This window comes from Mirounga angustirostris, unplaced genomic scaffold (assembly GCF_029215605.1).
Source record: "Mirounga angustirostris isolate CCGP_5_RB_7025 unplaced genomic scaffold, mMirAng1.0.hap1 SCAF_5, whole genome shotgun sequence".
Lineage (NCBI taxonomy): Eukaryota > Metazoa > Chordata > Mammalia > Carnivora > Phocidae > Mirounga > Mirounga angustirostris.
In genome coordinates, this window is record NW_026991713.1 from 11,635,119 (window position 1) to 11,651,559 (window position 16,441).

The following is a 16,441-nucleotide window of genomic DNA, read 5'->3' on the forward strand; positions in this document are numbered from 1 at the left end:
ATCTCGGGTTGCATTTCCCCGCCGTCACGATGTGGACTTAGGAAACCCAGCGCACTGCACTTTCCCACTGAGACGGTGGCCGTATAATTAGATCTTTTCAGTATGGTTATTTTTCTGTGTTGGGTTTCAGCAAACTCTGCTCATATGCTTGAGGAGAGAAAAACCCTCCTATCAGCAGAACCAAAGGGAAGGAGTAACTCCGCTGCGGGCAACTGGAGGGTTAGGAGGGTTCAGTTGCCCCTCGGGCAGCGCGTGCTCCCTCGGGAAAGCGCTGGGGATGCTGTCTGCGGGAGGGCAGGGTCCCGTGCTCAGTGCGCAGCTCCTAACGGGAAGGTGGCCGAGCACTTGCGTCAACCTTGTCACACCTGGGGGCGAGTCTGGGGCTCAGAGCCCTGGTATCTGAAACCGCGGGCTTCTCTTGGCAGGCTCTCCTCGGTGGTGGCTGAGTGAGAGCTCATCCCCCGGGAGGGGAGGCCCGTGTGTGATCTCACTATGCAAATATTGAACCAGTTATAGGCAAAGTCAAGGGTCCAATGCGGATGACTTACTGCAGGTCCAGCTGGGGGCCTCCCCACTGAGTGAAAGCTGTATAAACTTGCTGCCGTGCTCCCCGCCCCCCAGTGTTAGACAGGAGGGGTTGGGAGGGTTACCTTTGGAATTGGTTGTTCTCGTGGACAGCTCGGCTTCCAGAAGACACAACGTGAGCCGTGCACCCAAGCATCTTGAACGCTTCGGCTCACTTCCCCAGGCATTGATTGAGGACCTCTCTGAACCCTGGGCTCAGTCAGCACCAGCGTTTGGGGTCTGGGGGAGGAGGGGACAGCCCCTGCCTTCAAGGAGTCTGACGGCTGATGGGAAGACAGGCAGAGAAGCAGTGGTTGCGGGTGTAAGGAAGGTTATGCTGGAAACGGTCTGGGGAGGGGAGGGAGCCCGATGAATAATCTGCCATGTTAGGAAAGGCTGCCCAGGTGATGGGAGAGTTGGCCGCAGAGCACAGACTCTTCCCTGGGGAGCTGTGTCTGGAATAGAGGGTGGCAGGGGACAGGAGAGGTGGGGCTGGAAGGACAGTTGGGAGGCGTTGGGCACAGGAGTTGGTTGGGTTCTAAAGGCCATGAGGATCTTTCTCTTGAGGCAGGATGGGCATGCTCAGTGGCAGAATTCTTTTTTTTTTTTTTTTTTAAGATTTTATTTATTTATTTGAGAGAGAGAGAGAGAGAGAGTGAGCACGAGAGGGGGGAGTGGGAGAGGGAGAAGCAGACTCCCTGCCGAGCAGGGAGCCCCATGCGGTACTCGATCCTGGGACTCCAGGATCATGACCTGAGCCGAAGGCAGTCGCTTAACCAACTGAGCCACCCAGGCGCCCTCAGTGGCAGAATTCTTGAATGGAACCTTGGGGCTGGCTTCTCCCTCTGCTTTCTGCCCTGATTGGTTGATTGAGTCATTCATTAAGAATGTATCTTGTGGACCGGAAGATAGGGATGGTATCTTAAGAGGAGGAGACCCATTTGGGCACTTTGGTCTGGGTGACATATGATGCCTGAGATAAGCTGGAGAGGCCCTGGGATGCCAGGTCACTTCTTACTTCGGAGGAAATGGCTGCAGTGGGCATTGACTCCTGCTTCTCCCTGAGCTGGGCTATGTCCAGTAGTAGATCAGAGGGTGCCACCTGTGCCTTCATTTGTCCATTTCTTGTGGCATTTAACCACTTTCTCCCTAGCCCTGTCCTGGGACTCTGCCCTCTCTTAGATTGCAAGCCCGCTGCTGGGACCTCCCGACTGCTTTACAGCTGCTCACTTCTCGTGCCCCCTCCAAGTGAGGTCAGAGAGGGTGATCTCTTTAAAATACAAATCCGATGATGTTATCCCTCCCCACCCCCAGGTGGCCTCCCCTTGTCCCTCCACTAAAATCCACATTCTTCAGCGTGGTTGATAAGACCCTGGGTGACCTGCTGTGCTTATCCCCTCCAGCCTCCGCTCCAGCTACTCCCACCCCTCCCTCCCCCTGCCTCGCCCACCTTCCGTCCTTACCCACGGAGGAGGAGGAGGGACTCTACTATGCACGAAGTTCTGGTGTCTTTTTTTAAAAATAAATTAATTTATTTTAGAGAGGGAGAGAAAGAGAGTTCATGTGCGTGCAGGAGGGGGAGGGGCAGAGGGGGAGAGAGAGAGAGAGAGAATCCTCAAGTAGACTCCCCGCTGAGCGCAGAGCGAGACACAGGGCTCCATCCCAGGACCCCAAGATCATGACCTGAGCCGAAACCAAGAGTCGGCTGCTCAACCGACTGAGCCATCAGGCGCCCCTCTGGTGTCATCTTTGATGGTCTGGTTTCCTCGGGTGCAGAGCAAAGCCAAAGTAACCCCAGGCCCTGCCTTCTGTAGTCAGGCAGTGTTCCCCGGGCCCTGAGGAGTCCTGGCAGCCCCTCCATGTGGCCTCTGTGGAGGGGAGGGCAAAGGGGGTGGGTTCTGGGGCTCTGGTCCTAAATTCCTCTTCTGGCTTGTCTCTGGTCTGGTTTTCTTATCTGCTAAGCATCAACATAGGCTTGGGTTGGAATACTGCTAACCACAACAAGTCCCAGCTTCTTCTGTAAGCAAACAGCATTCCTGAGGTGGGGAGGAAGGGGGCCCATCCTCCCAGTCCTCAGCAGCTTCTGCCTCCTGGGCTCTGGGCGCTGGGAGGACCCTCCCCTTCCCCCTCCCTCCTCCCCCACCTCGGCATCCTGGGGAGAATGAGCACCTTAGGGTGGACTACTGCTGTAAGTTTGGCCCTGGGTGGTAGAGTGCCAGTTCCTCCCTGTAGATGATTGTTCTAATAGCCCCCATGTTTATGCAGGGCGGCTCCTGTGGTCCATTATCTTGTTCGAGCCTGATAGCCGAGCAGCTGGTCAGTGCCAAGGCAGACTCAAATTCAGCTCTTCTGCCCAAGGCCTCATGCACATCCCGCCAGACCAGCATTTCCAGGCCAGTACTGTGCAGGATAGCCCAGGGTGCTTAGCCTGATGGACAAAGTGCAGTGAGTGGGCTTCCTTGACTGCAGGCTCCTCAGAGCATTTCCTAGGCAGGAGGGCCACGGGGAGGCAGGTTTCCAATCTCCTTTGGCCATGGAACCCTTTTCCTTCGTGCTAAATTACTAGTTGGGAGACAGCGTGCTGTGCCATGTTGTTCTCTGCGGACCCGTGTAACATGGAGAAAGAGTCACCGAACTTCTGGAAACTTTGTTCAGAGGCCCCAGGTGTCATTGTAGAGAAGGATTAGGGTTAATTAGGTCAGGAGGATGAGATCTGGAAGTTCTTATTCAGTGTCCAAGTCTTTCCTGGCAATTTGAGTTACAACTCCTCTGATACAGATTTTTCCCTCACTCTAAAGCTAGGAAATTGCGGCGTGAACAGCTTCAAGGTTACAAGGAATTGAGTGGGGGATTCAAATCCGAGTCGGTGTGACTCCAAATTTATACCCATTCCATTTGATCACAGTGAATTACAAACTTATCTTGGGATTTGCAGAATCAGTGCTCTGTATCGCCGTGGTTTTACCAAGTTCCATCTGTCTGTTCAGAGCTGGTACCAAAATCGGTGTCCGCAGCACTTGCTTAGCAGATGCGGACCGAGGGCTCCAGGAGAGGCAGGAAGGGCAGTCTGAGGCCTTTTCATGGGTCCCGACAAAGGCAGAGGCCACGCCACACCAGCCAAGGTCCTTTCTGGTGTGTCTGGTGGTAGATGGTGGGTACCTCCACCTTGGTTAGTCAGGAGGTGCTAGAAGGTTCCAGAAAACTGAGCACCTTATGCAAAGCTTCTTGGGGGCCAATAAATTATTTTCACTCCTGTTTCTCCCTGTGGATTGAAAGCCCCACTATGCTCTCTTTCCCTTCTTGTTTTGGGGATGTAAGAACTAGTCCATAAATGTCAGTTAAGTGGCTGTGAGCCTTGTGCGTGCTCCCAGCTTGGGTCTCCTTGTTCCCGTCCTCTCTCGAACCCTGTGGCCCTCTGCACAGCTCAAGGCGATTTTCCAGCTTCTTAGAAAGCTTCCCCGTTACTCCTTCCTTCTCTTTGCCATGTTCCACATACATTCATTCAGGGAACTTTAACTGAGCACCTGCTGGGGTCAGGCATTGTGCTAGACATCTGAAATCGAGGACATGAGTGAGACCTGCGTCCTGTGCTCAGATGAAACTGCTGTTTGATTACTCACGGGAAGTCCTTTTGTAGCTATCCAGGAGGGCCTTCCGGAGGAGGACATTGGAGTTGAACTTTGAGAGAGGGCTCCTGGTGCAGAGAAGGAGGCGGCATGAGCAGAGGGGGCTGTGAACAGGACGCAGTTATGAGGCCGGGCCAGAGCATGGAGGAGATTGATGGGTAGGGTCGCGAAGGGCTTGTTCACCATGAAAAAGATGATTAGATTTTATTCTGGAGAAGATGTGGAGCCATTGAACTGTTTCGAACTGGTGAGTGATTGTCAATAAAATAGGATATGGCACGCACAGAAACTCAGCAGGGGGTCTGGATTGGAAGGAGGTAGAAGACTCTGGGGAAGGCCAGGAAGGAGGCAGGCTATGCAGTCTAGAAAGGAGGGGGTGCAGTCCTGGAGCAGGGCACTGGCCGTGAGAATGACAGAGGGCTTTGCTGATCCACCAGAAGGAGTTTACAGTGACGGTCTTGGGTGACCAGACAGACGGGGTCTTGATGGAGACCCAGAAGAGAGCGCAGGTTTGGGGGAGTTCAGGTGTGATGGTGCTGTGGGTTCTCCAGGTGGAGACATCGACTGGTAGGCACTCAGATATATTCGCAGGGGTTTGCAGGAGATTTCTGGCTGGGATACATTTATGGGTATCGTCCCTGGGACTAATCCTGATGTGTCAGAACCTTTCAATAAATGGCAGTTGATGGAATTCCCAGGCTATGGGGTGAGCCAGCACAGCCAGGGGAGCACCCCCCCCACCCCCCCAGCATGGCTGCCTGCCTGCCTTCCGTGATTCACCCGGATCTCTTCATGCTGGCCAGCTAGGTTGTGCATCACCAGCCGAGCGGCTGTGTTGGAGTTTCTGGAGATTCGTGCCCTGCCTGGGGAGGCACATTAGCCCTCTTTGCCTGATTTTTTCTTTTTCTTTTTTTTTAATTGGGACTTTCAGGAATCTTTAGAGAACAGTCCGGTAGTGGGCTCAGGTCAGATCCCTTAAAATAACAGTGCATTGTAGGGACAGTCACTCCTTGGTGATAGTGCCATCCATAGTGGGTGGGGCCCGCTATGTGGGTCCTGGGAATCACTTTTCACTGGGCATCTTCTGTTTTTAGAAGTGTGCACTTTGGGCACCTGGGTGGCTCAGTTGGTTAAGTGACTGCCTTTGGCTCAGGTCATGATCCTGGAGTCCCTGGATCGAGTCCTGCATCGGGCTCCCTGCTCAACGGGGAGTCTGCTTCTCCCTCTGACCCTCCCCTGTCTCGTGCTCTCTCTGTCTCATTCTCTCTCTCAAATAAATAAATAAAATCTTAAAAAAAAAAAAAAAGAACGCACTTTGGACTCCGGAGAGGGTTTACTAAGCTGAAGTCTGGCTTCTGTGCAGTATTTACTCCTGCGACACCCCTTAAATTCGTGCTTCTCAACTGGGGGCCGTTTTGCTCCCCTAGTCCCCATCTTCGGCAGTGTCTGGAGACATTTTTTGTTGTCCCAAATGGGGATGGAATGCACTCTTGTCTAGTGGGTAGAGGCCAGAGATGCTGCTAAATATCCTGCAATACACAGGACAGCCCCCATGACAAAGAATTCCATGGCCCCAGGTGTTCACAGTGCTGAGGCTGGGGAGCCCTGCCTTAACCCATCACATCATTGTATAGTTCATGAAGAACTGCCCCCTCTTCTCCCTTGGCCTGGTACCACCTCTTCCCCTCCCCAACCAGTACTCTTCCCATCATCTAGGACCCAGTTTACATCTCATCCCTTCCATGAACCTCCTGCCGCTTTGAGTTTTGCATTGACTTACCCCTTCCTCTCTGTTCCTGCAGCGAGTGACTCATTCCTTCGTCTTTCTTCATTGAGTCTTGTGTTGGTGTTGGCTGTTGACATGGTCCTCCCCTCCACAGCGAAGGTTCCACTACGTTATAAACTTCTTGGGTCCTTTGTACCTTTGTCCCATATTTTTGCACATAGACCCTCAGTATGTATGAGTTCATTGAATCAGTAAATCCTAAGGGGTTTGACAATTTCTATATTACTTCAGCAGCCGCCTTCATAGAACCTCAGGCACCTTGATAGTTTCGCTTAACTCAGAAGCAATGGCTAGAGGGAGAAAGGAGAAGGGACATGTTCCCCTGTGCTCTCTGGGTTGGGGTGGGGATAAAAAAACAAGCAGAGGAGGTGATGGAGCTGGAAACAGGGCTTCCGGAGTCTGAGTTGAGGTCACCGGGTCTCTGAACTGGGACCTTGGCTCAGAGAACGGAAGTGGCTCACCCGAGGTCAGACCCCTCACCTTTCTTCTAGCGCCAGCAGTCTTTAAGTTGCGGTGTGAAGAGTCCTTGGTACAAAGCAGCACCAGGAGGTGGGGTTTGCAGCTTCAAGTTGGCATGATTAGTGTCTGTGTCCTGGTTTGCTTAATGAACCAGGGGGTTCTGGGTTTGTGTTCTCCCCAGAGAGCACCAGAGAGCTCCCAGGGGAGGCAGCTGAGGCAGAAGCCCAGCGGCTCTGAGTTTGAACCTGGGTTTTGTGACCCGTGTGGGCCTCGTTGCCCTCACCTGTGGGGATGGTGAGGACAGAGAGCTGCTTCGGCCCCTCGGACAGGGTAGCTTTGAGATGGGATGGGAGGACCTGAAGCTCCAGGCCCAGAACTTGGACATGGAAGGCATGACATAGACCCTCGTTGTCTAGGAATGGACAAGCTTGCGGTGTTTGGACCAATGATTTGTCCCAGTCAAATAAATTCTGTCTTTAAGGGGCTAGCTGTTTCTTTTCCAAACAGGCACACAAGTCAGTAAAAAGAGAACCAAGCGAAGGGTGGGAAGCTGGGAGGGAGAGAGAGGGGTCCTTGGGAAAATAAGGAAGGAGTAAAAGGTCCAGATGGATGTTCGGGGGTGGGGGGCGGGGAAGGGGAGAAGGCAGACAATCAAGGAATTACATTTTGGGTCGAAAGCAGAGGTTTTTGGTCAACCTATTTACTTTCAGTTTCATCATTTCCTGAGAGTCCTAATTTAGCCTCTGGTCGTGTCCTCTCGATTATGGCCTAAAAAGGCAACTACTTGGGTTTCTTGGAGTTGGGCTGGCACCCACAAGCAGCTGGTGTGGAAAGGGCTGGCCTTCACCGGATCTGCTCTCCAATGGGGGAAGCTGCTTTCTTGCTCCTTAACTCTTTGCTGGCCTGCACGTCCCGCAGATTTCCAGAATTCCCTGAGGTTCCCTGATCCGAACCCCCAAGCGTTTTCCTGCAGACGGTTTTCCTAGGGCTGATGTCGCAGCTGCCATATGGGCATGCTGCTCACGTGACCATGCATACCAGTCAACCCTCTTGGACGGCATTTTGATAATACTTCTCAAGGCCATAAAAATGTCTGGATGTTCCTTTGTTCCAGTAACTCCACTTCTGGGAATTTATCTCAAGGTGGCCCACCATATAAGGAAAAATACCTAGTTAAGTGGTGGGTTCCCCCCCCCATCACTTTGGAATATTATGCAGCCATTAAAAGTGTTTCCCAAGGAGGCCTTGGAGTCAGGAGTCCTGAATATGAGTCGTCGCTTCTCCAGGTGTGTGACTGGGTGGGATCACTTCCCTCTCAGAGCCTCTATCTTTAGCTGGAAAGTGAAGTGTTTGGATGAAAATGATCAAAAAGCAAACTCTGTGGCCCTATGGGGAAACAGTCACAATAAATAGGAAAAATCCACAACGTGAAACCCCATGCTCTGCCTATGATCATTAAAAATCTCCAGTGTTTTCTATGAACAAGGACTAGAAGGACCATAAAAAAAGAGAAAACTGATTTTAGGGGGAGGGTCTCAGGAATTTATGGGGATATTTTTCTTTCATTTTGAAAACTATTTGAGAGAGAGAGAAAGCACGAGCAGGGGGAGGAGCAGAGGGAGAAGCAGGCTCCCCGCTGAGCAGGGAGCCCAACTTGGGGCTCCATCCCAGGACCCCCGGGATCAGGACCCTAGCCAAAGGCAGACGCTGAACTGACTGCACCACCCAGGTGCCCCTCATTTTGAAAACTTTTATATTATATAAAGTTTTAAAAAAATTTTTATTTTAGCGGCGCCTGGATGGCGCAGTCGGTTCAGTGACTGCCTTCGGCTCAGGTCGTGATCCTGGAGTCTAGGATCGAGTCCCACATCAGGCTCCCTGCTCAGCGGGGAGCCTGCTTCTCCCTCTGACCCTCCCCCCTCTCGTGCTCTCTCTCTCATTCTCTCTCTCAAATAAATAAAATCTTTAAAAAAATTTTTTTTTAAATTTTATTTAAATTCAGTGAATTAACATGTAGTGCATGATTAGTTTCAGAGGTAGAGTCTAGGGATTCATCGGTTGCATAGAACACCCAGCGCTCATCACATCACGTGCCCTCCTGAATGCCCTTCCCCCAGCCACCGCATCCCCCTCACCCCCCTCCCCTCAGTTTATTCCCTGGAGTGAAGAATCTCCTTTGGTTTGTCTCCCTCTCTGATTTTGTCTTCTTTTGTGCAAAGTGTCAGGCCATTTAGCATGGTCCCAGGCCAGGGAGGGGGAAAGCGGCCACTGCCTCGCTAGCGTCCCTTCCCTGATGCCCCCTTTCATTTCTGACAGCGCTGGACCGTGATGGCTTACTCCATCTGCACCGCTGGCAGCCCTGTGGGCGCACGCACACGAGTCCGCGGCCACCAGGGCCCAGGGGCCTCCCCCCGACTCAGGCGGACCCCGGGGCTCAGCCGCGGTCACTGAATGTGGGTGTTCCTGTCTGTGCTGGTGGGAGGGCTTTAATACACCCCATTGTTCACGGTGACCTCCGTGCCCCGCCCCGCCTCATCCAACCCACGTATTGATCTTGGCGCCGCTGCTAACCCACGTCATTCCAGCAGAGCTGCTGACACCAGAGAGCTCTGTCCTTGGCCTGGCCGGACAGGGCTCAGCCGGGTTTAATGAAAAGTTCTGCTCAGAGAGGGGCAGGGAGGTGAGCAGGGATGCACGCCCTAGGCCTACCATGCATGGGAGCCTTGGCAGCCCCTGGAGGCAGAGAAGGGTGTAGCCCTCTGTGTTGGCCCAGCCCTGAGGGGTCACAGTCTGACCCCCCCCCTTCCAGGAAGCGCAGACCCCAGGTCTCATCAGGGGTAGACTGGCCTGGAAGGAGGGCAGAGCGAGGCGCCCCGTGGACTTGTCCCCTGCCAACAGCTGCTGTGTTCATGGCCCCCCAGCGCCCAGCCGCCGGTGCATTTCCCGCGGCGGCCGGGTGCCCGGTGCCTGCAGCGCAGAGGGAGCTGCTGTGCCGCCGAGCTGCCCAGCCACCAGATGGCTGCTTTGGGTGGGTCCCCCTAGGGCTGCTGTTGTTGGGACGAAGTGAGTCCGATGAGGCCGGAAGTCCTTGCAGCCTCGCCACTGGGCAGCTCTCGTGGACAGTAGCAGGCCACGGAGTGAGAAAGTTCCACCGCACTCTGCTTTTTGAACCGGCCACGCGGTCCATGCTGGGAAGGCTCACTCAGCCTCCCCGCCTGCCTGACAGCACTCAGTAAATGTGTGTTGAACGCTGTGGAATGTATTCCCCACACTCCCCGTGTCCCACTCAATGTGTCGGCCGAGTCTGACCCGGCTCCAGTGCCAGTCTGACTTCTTCCGTGGGACCCCAGCACATGTGTGCCAGGGAGAGCCCAGACTGGGGGGCCCAGCGATCTGGGTTAGAGCCCTGCACTGTGACTGGACTGGGCGACTCTGTGCAAGTAACTTGCCCTCTCTGAGCCTGTTTCCTCATTTATAAGTTGGGGATAATAAAAGATCTTTTGCAGGGTGATTGATGGTCCAGTGGGGTTGATGCTGGTAGGTTACCTGATGACTATCCCCTTTCTCTCCTCTTGGAGGGATCTCGTAAAGGGCAGGTGATATCCTTGGGTGTCTTCATTGGCTGGAGTAGTAGAACTCATAACCAGCAGGGGACTTAGGGTTTTGGGGGGACAGGGTTCAGGTGAATCCCTTTTTGCATGTTGATGGGAGATTGTCTTGTCCGTTTTGGGTTTGAAGTTTGCAAAAAGGTTCAGAACCAGCAGCCTGTGAAGCCCTGTGCTCTGTTATCCTTCCAAGTCCTCAAGCAGGGCAGTGGCACGATGATGGGGAGACTGGTTTCGGGAGCCTGGGTCCTAGGACTGAGGAGGCTGCCTGGCTAGTTAGTGGTCAGATGGATGGCAGAGAGGGAGAGGGCAGCTAGTATGTACTCTGGCAGAGGGAAGCCTTCCAGTTGCTTGAATGGCCTGGTGGGCGTGGGAGCCGGGATAGCTGGAAGTAAGCTGGCGTGGCTTGGGGTCTGCAGACTGCCGGGACCCCAGCCCCACAACAGAAGATGAGGCCAGGCCGTCCCTTCCTGCCTTGTGGACTGCTGCTTTCTCTCAGGGGGTGGTCCTTGCAGGTGAATGATGCCCCTGGTCCCCCAAGAGGGGCTGCTAGGGTTTGCTTGGCTGGGAATGTAAACAAAGCCACCAGCTGAGGTTGCTGGGGAGACTGCCAGGCTCTGTTCCATGGACTTGCCTTCCCTCCTGTGGGGGTGGGGGGAGGCGAGCGAGCAGATTTCCTGGAAAACAGCCCCTCTCCTGGAACATGTCCAGGGGAGCCCCTTAGTCTTGATCTGGAAAGCATTTAATGAGCCCAGATAAGAAGGCCTGGGCAGCCCAGACTTTTCCTTTTGTTCTGTCCCTCCCAAACCTCCAGCCTCCTTGGTACCCAAGTCCCTGTTGGAATCTGGAAGCGTGAAAGCCTGTGTGACTCTGGATTTGGATCTGGGGTCCTCCTGGCCTCCCGGGCCTGGGGAGGGGTTCTTGACCTCACAAGGGAAAGGCCTTCCTGCGTTGTGAGCCGGGCAGTGAGCCGCTGGGCTGCTCCTCTGGGCTGTTGGCTGGCTCTGTCTCAGACCATGGTTTCAAAGTCCTGCGCCCTGTTTACCTAAACCAGCTGTCCTCCCAGCAGGTCCCGGCCTGAGCCTTTGAGCAGGAATAAGCACTGTGGTTATCCTATGGAAGGGCCACGGGACCAGGAGTCCCGAGTCCCCCCTGGGCAACCACACACAGTTACAACGAGGATTTTTTTTTTAAGATTTTTATTTATTTGAGAGAAAGAGAGCGAGAGTGAGCGAGAGCATGATCAGGGCCAGAGGCAGAGGGAGAGGGAGAAGCAGGCTCCCTGAGGAGCAGGAAGCCCAATGTGGGGCTCAATCCCAGGACCCTAAGATCATGACCTGAGCCGAAGGCAGACATTTAACCGACTGAGCCACCCAGGCATCCTGAGGATCTTTTTTTTTTAAGATTCCATTTATTTATTTGAGAGAGAGAGAGACAGCAAGAGAGAGCATGAGCGGGGAAGAGAGGGAGAAGCAGGCTCCCCACTGAGCAGGGAGCCCCACTCGGGGCCTGATCCCAGGACCCTGGGATGGTGACTTGAGCTGAAGGCAGATGCTTAGCTGACTGAGCCACCCAGGCGTCCCAACGAAGATCTTTTGAGATAGCAAAGTGCATGTGAAAGCATTTCATAAACCATTAAACCACACAGGTGTAAGGGATTATTATTTCATCCTCTTTATTTTGCAAATGAGTTTTGAAAAAAGCAGACACACATGTGCTTAAGTTCTCCTGGACATGGATTTGAGGGCTGCCTTTCGCATTAGTGGCCCAGAAGGGAAGCACTTAGAGTTCATGATGTTTCAAATCTTTTGCCTTTTACAGTTCACGATGTTTCCTGGAGCCTGACTTCTTTTCTTCTCGCCTTATTTCTTTGGGCTATATTATCAAGATGGAATTAGCATCTCTTGGGAACATATTGGTGTGTTGGTTTTTTTGTTTTTTTTTTTCCCCTCTTGGTTGACTCCTTGAAATAAAGCCTTTTAAACTGGCGACTTCCCCTGTGCGCGGTTTTAGTTCGTTGACTTTTTTGGGGGGCTAATTAGAAACTTGCTTTTGTTGGAAGTCCTCTTAAAGTGTGTGTTCTCTTTCCTGCCTCAGCGTGTGTAGCGTGGTGACTATAGTTACATCTGTCTTTGAGACTCAAATTAGGCTCATCATTCGGCACCACGGTAGTTTTTTTTTTTTAAGATTTTATTTATTTATTTGACAGAGAGAGACACAGCGAGAGAGGGAACATAAGCAGGGGGAGTGGGAGAGGGAGAAGCAGGCTTCCCGCTGAGCAGGGAGCCCGATGTGGGGCTCGATCCCAGGACCCTGGGATCATGACCTGAGCCGAAGGCAGACGCTTAACGACTGAGCCACCCAGGCGCCCCGACACCACGGTAGTTTATAGATTAGTTTGATTGTGGATGTATCCTAGGATCTACCTTCCCGTGAATTTCTGACAATCTCTGATGACAGCTTGTTGTTTCAGTCATGTACATCTTTTCCCCCAAAATGGAGAGCGGGAAGATTCTGGCAGCCATGCAGCCGGGTTTTAGAAGTTTTGCTCTACTCCACTGCTGCACTGTTTGCTGAGGTCAGAGGGGTTCAGTGGGCCTTCGCCTCTGAGGTCGTTGTGTCTCACTTCTCGCCCTGGTTTCTCCCTAGGTCCTGGCTGTGAATCGCCATGGCGCAGCAAGCTGCCGATAAGTATCTCTATGTGGATAAAAACTTCATCAATAATCCCCTGGCCCAGGCCGACTGGGCTGCCAAGAAGCTGGTATGGGTGCCTTCCGACAAGAGTGGCTTCGAGCCCGCCAGCCTCAAGGAGGAGGTGGGCGAGGAGGCTATCGTGGAGCTGGTGGAGAACGGGAAGAAGGTGAAGGTGAACAAGGATGACATCCAGAAGATGAACCCGCCCAAGTTCTCCAAGGTGGAGGACATGGCAGAGCTCACTTGCCTCAATGAAGCCTCCGTGTTGCACAACCTCAAGGAGCGCTACTACTCAGGGCTCATCTACGTAAGTGGGGCCTGGGGCTGGAGGCGGGAACCCTGGCTCTGTCCTGTCCCCCTCGCCTGCCTGGGCGCTCGTGCTCTGGGAGAGTAGGGGGCTTGAAGAAAGCTGGGGTGACATCCTCGAACTTCGGCAAGCTAGCGTCCTCACGGAATGTTCTGTTTTTTCTCTGCATAGCCAAAAACACACCAGGAAACCTGTTTTAGATCGCATGGAGGGAGAATATTATGGTGTGCGTGGGCTGTGCCCACCCACGGGCCTTGGTCCTCAGTCTTGGTGGAGATAGGAAGGGTAGTTCTTTCTGAAGCGAGGGATGCCATGTCCTGGTTTCCCACCTCGTTCCTCCTGCACCACCTGTCCTCTTCCCCCTCCCCTTTTGCCCAGTCTCTTTTTTAGACTCTCTGCCATCTTGTTCTTTTTAGAGGCCTGTCAGCGTGCCTTTGCTTCCCCAGGGAGTGCGCTTTGAGCAGAGACAAGCATCGAGAGCGAGACTTGAACCCTCAATTCTGGTGCCAGGCTTAGCAGCCCAGAATGGCACGTGTAAGGCCCAGAGCATGCAGAGGAGAAGGAGCGGCCCTTTCTGGCAGCCATGCAGCCGGGTTTTAGAAGTTTTGCTCTACTCTTGCTGCACTGTTTGGGCCACCTTTGCAGAGAGACCGCTCATCCCCGTTTTAGAAAACGTCAGGAGAGGAGTGTTTTCCTATCTCCTGTGTAATAGGCTTCACAATCTTAATGGTCCTAGGGTCACAGAGTTCTTTCTAATTCTTATTTCTTCTGCTCAGTTCCAAGGTATTTCCTTCTAGTTTCATCTCAGGTAGGGAAGAAATATCTGGCTCTTATTATTCCTAAAATAGCTCCTTGTTTAAATATGCTGTTATATTCACCTTGGCCTTCTTGGTCTTGGAGCTGAATAAAACATTTCTCAAAATGTGTTTGAATTGGAGGAAGAAAACATCTCAAGAGTTTTATAACCCTTTTAATGGGAAGACCAAGCCTCGGACCCAGGGGTTGGCTCATGATCACACATGTAATAAAAGGACGTGCTGGGCTTATCCTGGTACAGGGATGGTGAGGGGCCCCCAAAGAGTCAGCCATTTTATTTTCTGTACAATCTTAGGCCGACGTCAGCACACGTTTCCACAGGGCCCTTCCCCACCATACTGGACTGGTACTTCTGAGTGCCCTGCAATGTGCCAAAGTCCTCTGTGGAGCCACGGCCCATCTTGGATTGTCCAGAGCTCCTGACCGGGCGGATTGCATGCCAGCGCTGTGTTACTTTGCTCATTGCTAAATTGGTCCATGATAACGAGGTTCTTGTTTCCTGCCATTGATGACCTCCCTTTGGGGATGAGCCTGATTAGTCAGGACCTACCAGTAAGGACATACACAGAATGGTCTTTCTGGAAGAGTCGTTCTTTGTGGACCAGCTTAGTCCGGCCTGCTGATACGGCAGGTGGGGAGAGCTGAGGCCCAGAGAGGGCCAGAACCCAGCGCAGGGTCAGCCTGAGACTGGAGCTCGGGTTTCTTGACCCTCAGCCTGGCTCTCTCTTTCTTGGTGAGAGCACTGTATGGACAAAATTAAAAGCCTCTGTCCCTAGAGATCTTGACCATTGAAATTCAGAATTTGGTGACTTGCAGGAAAGCAGGGGGCCTGGAAGGAAGCATTGTTTGTCTGTTGGGGCAGCTGGAAGCCGAGTCCCATTGTCTGGGAGTGGGACACCCCCTTGGCAGTCTCCATAGCTTATTGTACCCACCCTGCTGTGCCCTGGAGCCGACATGGGCTCTGCTCACAGAGGCAGAGCGGTGAAGGGCGTGGGAGGTGGAGCCTCCAGGACATGGTTCAGATCCTTTCCCGGCCACACGACGAGGCCACAAGGAGCCTCACTTCCTCCCGGGTGAGACGTGTGCAAGCGCCAGCCCACATCTGCTTCACGGCAGGGCTGGGCTCCGTAGCTGTTGCTGTTCTTAGTGAAGGTAGCTGGTCCTCTGCGTGGCCTTCACTGGTGTCTCTGTTCAGCTTGTGTCCTGCTAGGGATTTGCTGAGTGTGACACACGCTGGGGGGCCTGCAGTGGCCTGTATCAGCTGGCTGCAGTCTGCTCTCCCACAAGGGGAAATGTTAGTGAAGTGCGTTCAATGTTAGTGGCTTCATCTTTCCTCTGAAAGCGTGGGTTTTACTCTGGAGGCAGGCAGAACTCTTTGGTTGGAGGCATTCATTCCTGTTTCTGTCACCTCCCGTGTGCAGTTCCTCCTGCCTCAGACTAGCCTCCTTCCTAAGTATCTTCCCCAGAAGGGAAGTCAGTTGTCTCTGCAATTGCCCTAATGGGGACCCCAGCAGGTGCAGAGCTGTGGAGGGGGGGAGCGGGGAGCAAAGCCACTGGGCAGGGGTTGCTGCCTCATTCACGGTCCACCTCTCTCTGCGCACGATGTTCCAAATTGCGACCCGGGAGCCTTTGTGCAGTGTGTTTGCCTGGTGTTGTGGGCGGTGTGGCTAATCCTGAGCCACAGCTGCTCTGTCTGTTCCCCAGGGGGTGAGGCCTTGGGATAGGGGGCGGCTGGGCACAAAGAGCCTCTGTGGCCCATGAATGGAGCAGCTCCCTGGCGTGGCCATGGGGAGAGCAGAGCCACTTGCTCTGTGTCTGCACGTCCACGAGCATCCAGAGGAAGGCTCGAGGGCAGGTGTGCATCCTCCCACCTGAGCTGCAGGGCTCACACCCGCTGGTTGGATGGGATTAGCTCAGAGAACTCTGAAGCTCTATAGGGAGAACCATCCACAGGACCATCTGCTCACCCAACTGTCAGAAAGCCTTGCCCTAGGAGCCCCCAGTCCCCTTCTGCTCTCACGACCAGCTGTTTGCAAACATCTGGCCCTGAGGCATGCCCTAAAAGTGTGGCCATGTGTCCTTGGCTTTCATGGGGCTGATTTCCTAGAGTGTGGGTTTTCTCAAACCCCAGGAACAGAGCTCAATTGTTTCTGAGCTCCTGGGATGACCTCACTGCTCCCTGGCCTTCTACTTCATCCCGGCAGTCCCACGGAGGGAAAACCAGAAGTCTCCCGCTTTTCTCTCACTGTGATACCCGCACTGCAGGTGGCCAGCACCGCGTCCCGACCTCTTTGCTTCAGAGCTTTCCCGGTCCCTTGTGAAAGAGGAGTTGGAGGGAAAACAAATGGCTGATTATCCCAGTTAGAAAGAAACTTGAGGGCCCCGCGTCCCCGCCTCCCAGCAGAAGAGGCGGCCAGACACACTTGGTCATTTCCAAAACTTGGCGGCTCTTCCCAGCCAGGCCCCTGGAAGTTACTGGGCCCCTCCCAAGTTCTGCTTTTAGTCTTTAAGTTCAGCTTGGGAAGTCCAAGTGCCATAGCTGTTGGCCATGGCTGGGAAGGGCCTTTGACCTCCCGACTGGTCC

General features: G+C 53.5%; 1 protein-coding gene across 2 annotated transcripts in view; it reads left to right on the forward strand.

The window, feature by feature from the left end:
• The window catches only part of MYH9 (myosin heavy chain 9), a 90,669-nt gene that overhangs the window by 18,349 nt on the left and 55,879 nt on the right, over window positions 1–16,441 (forward strand). For both annotated transcript variants that reach the window (XM_045872604.2, XM_064590636.1), the window contains exon 2: window positions 12,690–13,041. In XM_045872604.2, coding sequence (XP_045728560.1) covers window positions 12,709–13,041 — 333 coding nt within the window. In that variant the 5' untranslated portion in view covers window positions 12,690–12,708. The remainder of the gene's footprint in view (window positions 1–12,689; window positions 13,042–16,441) is intronic.